Below are 12,736 nucleotides of genomic sequence, written 5' to 3'. Positions count from 1 at the left end.
CCTGAATTCCCCAAAGAAATTCAGATTTTAAGACAAAATGCTACAAAAGAAAACACTTCTGATTGAGGTCAGTAATAGAAACTGCTTCAAGTAAATGAAGGTCCAGGTGCTCCAGTTATCTAACAAGAAGAGGGACAGAAAAATTGCAAATCTGGAGCGATGTGTTGATGATGTTTTCTTTTAAAATGAACTGAAAACAGTTCATTCAGTCTGCATTATTATCTTCTCCTTGGCTTCCCTACACATTGCACTTGTCTATTATGTTGTTGTCCTTTTTTGTGATAAACTCAAGTGACGTTAGTATACCCATTTTGGAAATACAGAGCCAGTATCAGATTCGGCAACAGTTTTCTTAAGGGATTTAGTTTTTCTGGTCCAGCGCACCGTGTATTTTTTGTGGTTATAGGTCACTTGACATAGAAACTGTAATAATATTATTAATAAAATCTTGGGTAAAAAGTGTTGGTGCTGAAAGTTTCAGAATTTGGGTGAGATATTACTTGTAAGGTCATTTCTGGCGTAAACCACTTGACATTGAGGTGAGAGGACGTTTAGTTGATGTTATGTGAAAATGTAAATATCCAACTCTTCAGTGTTTCTCTTCATATATATTGAAGAAATATATGTTTATAAAAAAACTAAACGTCACATGTTATCACATGTTGGCATATACATATAAGGAGGGTTAGGAGGGTTACTTTAAAAATGTATTCCGATACAGTTACTAGTTACTTGTTAAAAAATGTAATCAGTAACGTAACCACAATATTTTTTGTAATTGAAATTGTATTCATTTCAACTGAGGACAAAACACTCTTAATCCAAATTTACAATAATGAATTTAGTCCTTGAGAAAGTTGCAGAAAAAACAAAAACTGGCAAAAACAAACCACAAAACAATCAACAAGTAGACAAAAAAAGAAAAAGGCAGCTCCACATTTACCCCACCCAGTATCTTCTGTTTCTTGTACACTCATACACTTTACATACTTTGCACACACTCATACTGTACACAGACATGTACATAATCTGTTCATCAACATCCTACACCCTCTCTCAAGACGTTGTATGAAAGCCATAAAAGTCTTCCATGTCTGGCTTATTTGTTTGAATTATTATTTATCCTAGTGATTTTTTCAAAAGCACTGGTCTCTGTCATAGGTTTGAGCCATTCTGTAAACTCTGTGGACTCTTCCAGTGATTTAGGATAAGCCTGACAGCTACAATAATAAATTGAAGCTCAGCTTTAGTAAGGCCTCGTGGCACGTGATTTGTCCTCTAATGGACATAATTGTGGAGATAAGCCACTGTTCAAAGATTTGTAGTACTGCCTTCCAAAGGGGCAGAACCATGGAACCGTCCCACAGTGCATGAAAAAACGTTTCAACCTCCTTTTTACATTTCCAGCACCTAGTGTCCTGTGTTAATCCAACCCAGTCTCACATCAAAATGTATCACAGCTATGTCGGTCCACAGTTTAGCCATCTCTCATTTGGGCTCATAAATTGTTAGATGGCAACGTTTTTTCTGCCATATTCTTTTCTATAGGACTGCGTTCAAGTCATGTGACATTCAAGTTTTTGTTTGAGAAAACAAATAAAATGGCTGCCATTCATTTAATTCTCAGTGTAAAATGTAGTATTTTAAGATAGTTTCTGCATTAAAATGCATTTTGATGACATTTCTAGGTGAGAAATATGCATTTGTTTTGACAATGTCTTTTCGGTGAATGTACATGATGTCTAGTTTATAACTTATTACCAAGTAGTTTTCAAGTGTCACCACAAAATTGTAGGAATAAAAAGTTTCATTCGTGGATAACGTTTGTTAGTAATGTTTTCAAAATACGTGTTCCTTCAATAAGCTCGGCTACGCGTTGTAATATTAATTCAACATAACGTTCTTGTCTTTATTGTTTTTCTGTGAATATTGTGAGATGAGAAGAGATTTAGAAGAGCAGTAATATTGGTGACAGGCCGATGAGGTTACATTTAACAAGTGATTTCAGATCGTTAACAACAAATGATCTGTGTGTGGACATGCTCATTTTAATGAATAGATTAATTTCTAATTTTTTATTATTATTAAACCTTTATTCAACCAGGTGAATCAATTAAGAACAGGTTCTTATTTTCAATGATGGCCTGACAAGAAGCACCAGCTTCTTAAGGGGGAGGGCGATGGGGCTGTGAAAGGAAGGGTTGGTTAGAGGGGCAAACAGTACCCAAGTACAGCTGTACAGACACATACAACAAAAAGTGGCAACACACTAAATATACAAGGGAGGTACAATGTGACGACACAGTATGCACAGGACAAGGTCATAACTTAAGCCACAAACATAGAACACTAGCCACAACAATAACAACACAACAATAAGAACAGACAATAATGTGAATGTGGCGGCGAGTGTGAAGTGAGGGCCAACCTACCAGAGAGTAAAGACTGCAGTTGTGAGTGTTGAAGGGGGCATTAGTGGCAAAGCGAATAGCTGGGTGATAGAGCATGTCCAGTTTGGCAAGAGTACCCCTACAGGCGGTTCTGTAGATGGTGTCACCGAAATCAAATGTGGAGAGAATGGTCATTTTGATGAGAGTAAGTTTAGCAGAAGAAGTAAAGGTGTGACAATGTTGGTGAAAGAAACCAAGTTTGGTCCGAACCTTAGACTGTAAATAAGAGATGTGGTGTGAAAAGCAAAGTGTGGTGTCTAACCAGATGCCCAGGTATTTATAGATGGAAACGTGTTCCAACACAGCACCCTTTAATAAAAAACAAGAGTTTTGGTTACAGGAAGTATGTCACTTGCCTTTGTCTCTGTCATCTGTTTTTTTTTTAATTTACCACACAACACATGACTCCAGAGGCCAGAGTCCTGTACTACGAAGCTGAATTTTCTCTTATCGAGGTAACTTCAGGTAACCCTGGGTTTTCATGGTACCATGGTAACTTATGCTGAACGGCTAACCTGCTCCGGGGAAGGTTATGTTCTGGATAAGAGTTTTTAGGGAGATGCAATCCTTTAGATGTCCCCGATGACATCCTTTACGAAAGGTACAGAATGATTTTCTAGCGACATTAAGTTAGTTTAATATTCAACATTCATTTGACTTTTAAAATACAAACTTATTATGCTTCAGCCATTTGAGTGAATGATGTCAAACCAACTTTATGACATTCAGATTAATATCCCTCATGTGCAACCAGGCTTATTTTTCAAATATATCTTTTCATCAATTTTTTACATATACAATAAATAAATAAGTTTCAGAACTTGTGTCAGGAAACCTGATAAAAAGTCTCAATAAGAACATCTTGAGAGTAATCGCTGCTAAAGTGCAGAAAAGCAGAATTTTATTCATATTTTTTAATTGTAAAAATTGACCAAAATATATATTTTAGAATAGAAGCCTTGTGGCACATTAGTCTGTATGTTATACAGCTGGTTTGACATCATTCCCTCAAATAGTTGAAGCGCATAATAGGTTTGTATTTTGGATGTCAAATGAATGTTGAATATTAAACTAAGTTAATGCCGGGAAACATGCACCTTAGCACACGTTTTGGCTCCCAAGAGGACACCTTAGCACGCGTTCTGGCTCCCAAAAGGGCACTTTTCTGCGAGTTTTTCAACAGTTGGGCCATGAGGTGGGGCTACCACCCTCATGGCCCCCCCTCCCCCCCCCTTGTGCACACCACTGAAAGGATGGAGTAGCAGAACATCAGACAAACACTTCACTGAGAGAGGTAGATTTTTGGATCACCTCAACCTGGGTGATGTGATATTAGCTGATAGAGGGTTTGATGTGGCAGATTCAGTCGAAGGGGGTCCAATCCGGTCTGCTGGATAACTTTGCAATGTATGAAAATTGCAGAAAAGTAATGCAGTCAAAAGTACTCACATTCTGTAAAGTAGAAGTTTACTTGTGTAAAAAAAGACTCAGGTAAAAGTAGAAGTACTGATTCAACTCCTTTATTCAAGTAAAAGTAAAAAAGTACAGGTGTACTTAAGTACAAAAGTTCCTCACTGACTCACTCACTGACACAGACTGCTGTTATAATCGACCTCTGTAAATTGTGCACAGAGCACAGCATGTGTTGGTCATATTCCTGCACTGTCTTCACATTATTGGACTTTCATTTCAGTAGCTGATTTCGATATGGCCAGCTGCACAAGATAGCATTTTACTGGGGTTGACACGGAGCAGTGGACACACCAAAAGAAAAAAAAAAGATTGGTTTGCTAACCCTTATTTGCACGTCATTTCTTCTTTTTATAATGTCACTGAGGTTGTAAACGAGTAGTAAAAGTAAGAAATCGTCAGGAAAATAAATACTCAAGTGAAGTTCAAATACTTTATTATTTCCCACCGCTGTTTAATGTGAGAAAATCACCAGTTAACACGGCCACCACTTAAACTGAAACACAGGTCGAGAAAAATGGTGGTGGTGTATTAAGCAGCAACACAGAGTTATCAGGATGCTTTGCTCTCACATGCGCTGCATTGATAGTCACATAAACACACTCACACATATGTAGTCACTCTCTACAGCGCACTCTTGATCCAGATTCCGGGAGATTGTGTCTCATTTGCGTCAGACTCTGTCTTTGGTTTTGCCCCTAAGTGCAGCCACTCTTTGGCAGGGAGACAAAGAGAGAGAAGTGCCTATTTGATGAGGTTACTGAATAAAGTAACGCCATTTATTTATAACACCGTTATTCCCATCAGTGGTCCTGACAAACGACAGGCTTTTGCCAGCATCACTCTGACAAGAAACTCTGTGCAGACTGGATCTTGCTGGAGATTTGGACAGCCAAATTAAGGATAAAGTCAAGTAATTTGTTGCATTTTCGGTTATAATTGATGAGTACACAGACATTACAGATGTTGCTCAACTGGCCATATTCACTCATGAGATGAGACTTTGAATGTCATTGAGGAGTTCCTTGAGTAGGTGCAGATGACAGACACAACAATACATTTTCAACTCACTTGTTGGCCCCCTGGACAGGGTCAGGGAGGACTGGGTGTATACTGTCAGCCTGACTACAGATGGCGCACCATGAAACCATGAAAAAAGGCAGGTGTTATTACAAGTACTCAGAATGTACTTATACTGTACACTGAATGTCAAAAAACTGAGATGTAATTTTGAACTTGCGCTAAGACATCCCAGGCTGTTCATCATCTGTGAAATGTACAGTAAATGGGTGGTTCACTAAATGTCATGTTTTTCAGAATATACTTCTATAAGTCTTTACAGTAAAAGAGAGAAACATTCAAGAGGTGTTTTTATTTAGAAGTTGTTATGCAATGGTTTTACTGGTCCGGTCCTCTTGAGATCAGATTGGGCTGCATGTGCTATAGATCGTTAAAATGGGGCCAATTATGTGTAATGTGTTTCAGTAGTGAGTTCCACTCCTTCATAGCTCTGTATATGACTGTTCGGTTTGTTTTTACTTTTGGCTGTGTAAAATTTTCCCCTTTAGCCTGTTTGGTACCGTAATTATGTGTATCTGTACTGAAGGAGAGTTTCTTAAACAAAATGAATGGAGTCATTGCAGCAATGACATTTCTGATTAATAAGGATTGCAGTAATCTATCTATAACAAATAACTGATTAAGATTTTTATGCATGGTGACAATGCAGTACTGTGTTTCATACCATTTGTAGTTTTTTGATCATGTCTCCTGAAGCACTGGACCAGAGTGCTGGGCAATAATTAAGGTTTGACAGTATTAGTGCCTGAGTTGATGTTTTATTGATTTTTGTGTTAAAAATGTGCAAATCTTCATGATTCCATTTTAGCAGAAATATCATTTACTATCTATGATGATGCCCAAAAGCTTGGTCTCCTGCACTTGGGTAATACACACATCATTTATGCTGCAGTCTAACACTGACTTTAATCTGATGGTGTGATTTGAGCCATGCAGTTGGTCTTACTTGCATTCAAAACCATGTTATTTATTTTTACCCATAATTTCAGCTCTTCATTTAGAACCATGTTTAAGTATTTGGCTGTGAGTGAAGATGAGTATATTGTTGAATCATCAGCATACATAGCAATATTTGTCTTATAGCTGTAGATCGTTAGTGAAATTGATATATAGTGAAGGACCAAGACAACCCCACATACCACATCTCTGTGTCCTATTGGTCAGATAATTTTTAGACCAAAATAATGCAGATTTATCAAAGCATTAAAATCATTCTCTAGATTATTTATGTGTAAGTAGCATTTGATTTGATCATATATAATGCTTTTGATAATTTCACTTAATACATACAGTAAGATAATAGAATGACAATTTGATCCGGAGAATGGAAGTTTCCTGTTTTTAGACAGGGGGATTATCTTGACCCTCTTCCAGTCTTATGGATGTCGACAAGTAGTTAAACTCATGTTTATAATATGACAGATAGCAGGGGCAACTGAGTCTGCAACAAATTTGAAAAGTCCACCATCCACACCTGGTGGTTTATTTTTAAGTCCTTATCATATCTTCAACGTTGCTTATACTGACAATTTAAATTCACAATTTTTATTCTTCATCATTTTCATTTTTATTAATAGGTAAAATATGTCATTGTCCATATGTGTCATGTTAATCCTTTATTTCACTACCTGATCTATAAAATAGTTATGGCAATTGTCATTGTCTTTGTTAGAAAATAACCGTCCACCTCATTAAGTGTATTCCATAATTTTTTGCTATCATTTTTAATATAATTAATTCTATTTTCATAGATGATTTATATTCCTTTCTATTCATGTTTGTGGCAAAGTTTCTCATATATCAGCCAGTTAGATTTATACCCAGTTAAGATGGCTGTTTGTTTTGCTTGATCCCTTTGTTTCATATATACCATGGTGTTTTAGCATTTTCTGTCAACTTCCTAAGTGGTGCATGTTTTTCAACTAGAGGCATGAAGATTTCTTCAAATTTACTGAGAGCCTCATCAGGATTATATAGTAAATCTGCACCATTACCTAACTTCAGTAATCTTAAAATATGAGACGGAGAACAGAAGTCGTCGAACAGCCAACTGGGATCTTTATTCAGCAACAGATACAAACAGCAAACGAACGGCAAAACTGCCCCGAGGCGCGCCCTTACAGACCCTTTATACCATTGATTGCGTGTGGTGTTGTGCGTCATTGTGTTTGTGCACCAGGTCAAGTTGACCTGGTTGAGCATGTTCAGGCTAATATTCAGTTCCTGGAATTCTATTCTTAAGTGGTGATGGCCAGATTTCCCTGGAAATACTAGACATGGTGAAAAACAACTCCTTACAAGGAGTTGATGGAATAAACATGGTGAGGCCTGTTGAGCAATCTACTAACCTTTCGCCTCTACTGGTGTTTTTCCTCGTTCTCCCTTCTGATACACACAAATGTAGGATCTGCTCCTACAATTATTAGTAGACAACAAATTAGACCGACATACATTCTTAATTTCATTAACAAAATTGTGATTAAATGTTTTGTATGATCTCTTCAATATTATCTTGGGGCCCAGCTTTTCCACCTTTGTATTTCTTAGTGGTGCAATCAAATTATGATCACTGCAACCTACAGGAACAGATAGTACTTTGAAGCATAGCTCTGGTGCATTGGTAAATATGTGATCTATAACTACAGGGATGGTCATCGAATCATCATTCTTCAAACATGTCCTGGTTTGTTAATTATTTGTGATGATCCACAGGTATCTGTTACAGTTAAAAAGTGTTTTTCGGTTGACAATCTTGTGATATCACCCATAAAGTATGTTTCATGACCCAGAGCGCTACTATTGTCTAACATTTCACAGACTGTGTCTAATTAAATATTGTTTGCACTCAGGGTCTATAACAACAGCCAACCAGCAAAGGAGTGGGACTCATTTTCAGCCCTGGAGTTTCATGCCTCAGACCGGCCCACTTTAGATCAAAACCTTTTATATTAAAACAATGTAATTATAACTTAACATGTTAAGCCTACAATAGCTCACTGTTCTCTAAAGCCTTGTAATTATGTGTATTTTTTCTAAAATAATTCCATTTCAGTGCAAGTAATGGTTGCTTCACAATGTGGATTTATTTCAACATGAGTGCACATCTCCACCATTATTCTTTGCAATACAACATCGTTCATTCTTCGATTAAAAAAATATTAAATATTTGAAAAAATAAAAAGTGTTGCACTCTCTAATAACATTATAATCTTTTTCCTCTGCAAGGAACCCGTTACATCACAACTTAGATTTCAAAAATACATCAGAATGTCCTTTTCTGCAATATCAAATATGAAACAAATTAGTGTTGACAGATAAGTTTGTTATTCACAGTATAACATAACTTTCTAATGATGTCATTATCTTTTTTTCCTCTGCAAGAATAGTTTTAAAGAAACATGGCCAACCCTAAAATGAATCCCTTTGCCTTGGCCCTCACAGTTGGTTGTTGTGTTCTGTCATCTACAATGGTGTGCAAAGTCATAAGCACTTCAAGAAGCAGGGCTCCCTGAGGATTCCCAAAGCACCCAAACACTTTACTTAGTGCCTGATCCTTAGCCCACCCCCTAGTTGGCCCTATTGGGCACAGTCGTCTGTGATGCTTGTCCTGACTCATCTCTTCCCACTTCTGCATGCACTTGCATGACTCTCTTAGGAAATTTGCTATATCATTAAGCAGCAAATAGAGGGATGCACTTTCCACAACACTGCCTTTTGTGTCTGCCAGTACAAGATTCAAAAGATGTGCATAACACCATATGTGAATCTGATTGGGGGACTGCTCAGAGAGGAATGTAGAAAACCCCCAATACTGTCCCTGCATATTAGCTGCTCCGTCTGTGGAGTTGCCCACACATGCGCCAATATCGATATTAAGCTTCTGTAGCACCTTTTTCAGGAGCTCTGCAAAATGCTACCCTGTAGATGACTCACACTCAACCATAGCAATCAGTCTTTCATGAATGACATCTGTTACATATCTGAGGATGATGGAGCACTGGTCTTTGCTGCTGATATCTTGTGTGGTGTCAATTTGGACTGAAAACATGCCAGCTTGACTTACTTCTTGGGTTATAGTCGCCTTTATCTGTTGGCTGATGACATCCACAACTTTATTGAATGTGTCTTTTGACAGCAGTGTATCTACTGACTGTAGGCTATTATTGTCTTTTGAACTTTAACCTGTTAATCCTACAACACACATAGCTGAGGACTATTGATTGAATTCTTGCATTGGTTGTAGATTAGATATCAGTTTTCTGAGTCATAAAATGCATGTAACAATAACTCTGGGGCATTTTAAAATACTGTAAATATACTCAAACAGACAAAGCACTCATGTAACATAAAATAGTGGACTGTAGGCACAACTTGAGCCTTTCTAAAATGACTAAATCCTGATGTAGACTTGAACACATTTAATGAATATGCATTGATTGTTTGTCCTTTTTTTCAGTCTCAACATCTACACCTCCCAACTTCAACAATGATGATCTCATCAGGATTGTGATGTTGGGAAACACTGGAGCTGGGAAGAGCGCCTCAGGAAACACCATTCTGGGACGAAAGTGCTTTAAATCTGAGTTCTCTCCTAAATCGTTGACTACACACTGTGAGAAGGTATTTGGTGGGGTGAATGGACAATGGGTTGCTGTTATCGACACTCCAGGCCTGTTTGACACCAGGAACACTGAAGAGAAAACAGTTAAAGATATTGTCCAGTGCATTTCTTATGCTTTTCCTGGACCTCATATCTTCCTGATCACCATCAGACTGGGCAGATTCACAGAGGAAGAAAAGAAAACAGTGCAGAAGATTCAGAAAATCTTTGGTGAAGCCAACAAATACAGCATGATTCTCTTTACCCATGGTGACAAGCTCAAAGGGGAACCTATCGAAGAGTTCTTGAAGGAAAACAAAGATCTGAAGGAACTTGTGAAAAAATGTGAAGGCCGATACCACGTGTTCAATAATGAGGTGAAGGATCGTTCTCAGGTCAGCGAGCTGCTCAATAAGATAAAAAAAATAAAAGAACAGAATGGAGGACACTTTGACACCACCAAAATGTTACAAAACACAGAGAGAATGATTGAAGAGGAGAAACCACAAATCCTGAAAGAGAAAGAAGGGCAAAACCAGAAAGAGCAGGGAAAGGAACAGAAACATCAGAGTGAAGAGTTTCCTGTTCCTTCAACCTCCAGGTCTACACCTCCCACAGTCTATACCAATGAGATGATCAGGATTGTGATGGTGGGGAAGACTGGAGTTGGGAAGAGCGCCACAGGAAACACCATTCTGGGGAAACAGTGCTTTAAATCTGAGTTCTCCCCTAAATCTTTGACTACAGTCTGTGAAAAGGTTGATGGTGAGGTGGATGGACAAAAGGTTTCTGTTATCGACACTCCTGACCTGTTTGACACCAGGAACACTGAAGACAAAACAGTTCAAGATATTGTCCAGTGCATTTCTTATGCTTCTCCTGGACCTCATATCTTCCTGATCATCATCAAACTGGGCAGATTCACAGAGGAAGAAAAGAAATCAGTGCAGAAGATTCAGGAAATCTTAGGTGAGGAAGCCTTCAAACACAGCATGATTCTCTTTACCCATGGTGACCTGCTCAAAGGGAAATCTATCGAGGGGTTGTTGAAGGACAGCGAAGATCTGCAGGAACTTGTGAACAAATGTAACAGCCAGTACCACGTGTTCAATAATGAGGTGGAGGATCGTTCTCAGGTCAGGGGGCTGCTCAAGAAGATCGGAAATGTAAATATACTGAATGGAGGAACCTACTACACCACTGAAATGTTACAAAAGGCAGAGAGAGTGATTGAAGAGGAGAAACCACAAATCCTGAAAGACAAAGAAGGGCAAAACCAAAAAGAGCAGGAAAAGGAACAGAAACAGCAGAGTGAAGAGTTTCCTGTTCCTTCAACCTCCAGGTCTACACCTCCCACAGTCTATACCAATGAGATGATCAGGATTGTGATGGTGGGGAAGACTGGAGTTGGGAAGAGTGCCACAGGAAACACCATTGTGGGGAAACAGTGCTTTAAATCTGAGTTCTCCCCTAAATCTTTGACTACAGTCTGTGAAAAGGCTGTTGGTGAGGTGGATGGACAAAAGGTAGTTGTTATCGACACTCCTGACCTGTTTGACACCAGGAACACTGAAGAGAAAACAGTTAAAGATATTTCCCAGTGCATTGCTGATGCTTCTCCTGGACCTCACATCTTCCTGATCATCATCAAACTGGGCAGATTCACAGAGGAAGAAAAGCAATCAGTGCAGAAGATTCAGGAAATCTTTGGTGAGGAAGCCAACAAATACAGCATGGTTCTCTTTACCCATGGTGACCAGCTCAAAGGGAAATCTATCAAGGGGTTGTTGAAGGACAGCGAAGATCTGCAGGAACTTGTGAACAAATGTAACAACCAGTACCATGTGTTCAATAATGAGGCGGAGGATCGTTCTCAGGTCAGTGAGCTGCTCAAGAAGATCGGAAATGTAAATGTGCTGAATGGAGGAACCTACTACACCACTGAAATGTTACAAAAGGCAGAGAGAGTGATTGAAGAGGAGAAACCACAAATCCTGAAATACAAAGAAGAGCAAAACAACAAAGAGCTGGAAAAGCAACAGAAACAGAGGAGCGAAGAGTTTCCTGTTCCTTCAGCCTCCAGGTCTACACCTCCCACAGTCTCCAAAAACAATGATGAGGTGATCAGGATTGTGACGTTGGGGAAAACTGGAGTTGGGAAGAGCGCCACAGGAAACACCATTCTGGGAAAACAGTGCTTTGAATCTCACTTATCCGCTAAATCTTTGACTACACACTGTAAAAAGGCCTTTGGTGAGGTGGACGGACAAAAGGTTGCTGTTATCGACACTCCAGGTCTGTTTGACACCAGGAACACTGAAGACAAAACAGTTCAAGATATTTCCCAGTGCATTTCTTATGCTTCTCCTGGACCTCATATCTTCCTGATCATCATCAAACTGGCCAGATTCACAGAGAAAGAAAAGCAAACAGTGGAGAAGATTCAGAAAATCTTTGGCGAGGAAGCCAACAAATACAGTATGGTTCTCTTTACCCATGGTGACCAGCTCAAAGGGAAACCTATTGAGGAGTTCTTGGAGGAAAGTGAAGATTTGCAGGAACTTGTGGCCAAATGTAACGGCCAGTATCACGTGTTCAATAATGAGGTGAAGGATCGTTCTCAGGTCAGCGAGCTGCTCGAGAAAATGAAAAAAATAAAAGAACAGAATGGAGGACACTTTGACACCACCAAAATGTTACAAATGGAAGAGAGAGTGATTGAAGAGGAGAAACCACAAATCCTGAAAGAGAAAGAAGAGCAAAACCACAAAGAGCAGGAAAAGGAACAGAAACAGCAGAGTGAAGATGATGAGGGAGGAGAGAGCTGATAAGGAGAGGAGGAATGCTCGAGTACATTACATTACATACACAGAAAGGTGTAAAACAAGCTGTTTCACTGCTTAACATGATTTTGAATGTATATGAATGATTTGGATTCATGTATGTTGAAAATGTATTATTATATACTGATGATTCAGCCATTTTAGCTTTGCATAAGAATGAAAACTTAGCAGTTATGATTAATTACGACAGAAACAGATCACTACTTTGTCTGAAAGAAAATCAATGTTTGACACTTAATTTACCGGGACTATTTTCAGATAATCAGACCATCCATAGAGGTTCAACTCCATTA

The 12,736-nt window shown here is 38.7% G+C and overlaps 1 protein-coding gene across 1 annotated transcript; it reads left to right on the top strand.

Moving 5' to 3' along the window:
* Nucleotides 1-3,032: 3,032 nt before the first annotated feature.
* LOC128369760 (GTPase IMAP family member 8-like) lies at nucleotides 3,033-12,428 on the top strand. Its single transcript, XM_053330836.1, has 4 exons — nucleotides 3,033-3,051; nucleotides 9,457-10,099; nucleotides 10,235-10,840; nucleotides 10,976-12,428. The coding sequence occupies exons 1-4, from the start codon at nucleotides 3,033-3,035 to the stop codon at nucleotides 12,426-12,428; spliced, it is 2,721 nt and encodes a 906-aa protein (XP_053186811.1).
* Nucleotides 12,429-12,736: the final 308 nt, after the last annotated feature.

The sequence above is a fragment of the Scomber japonicus genome, chromosome 12 (assembly GCF_027409825.1).
Source record: "Scomber japonicus isolate fScoJap1 chromosome 12, fScoJap1.pri, whole genome shotgun sequence".
NCBI lineage: Eukaryota > Metazoa > Chordata > Actinopteri > Scombriformes > Scombridae > Scomber > Scomber japonicus.
Note: the sequence above shows the minus strand (reverse complement) of the source record. Positions and strands in the feature narration are given on the sequence as shown.

Coding starts and splice junctions, on each gene's coding strand:
- LOC128369760 (XM_053330836.1), top strand. Junction 10,100..10,234: donor GAGAGAATGATTGAAGAGGA/GAAACCACAAAT, acceptor TACCAATGAGAT/GATCAGGATTGTGATGGTGG. Junction 10,841..10,975: donor GAGAGAGTGATTGAAGAGGA/GAAACCACAAAT, acceptor TACCAATGAGAT/GATCAGGATTGTGATGGTGG.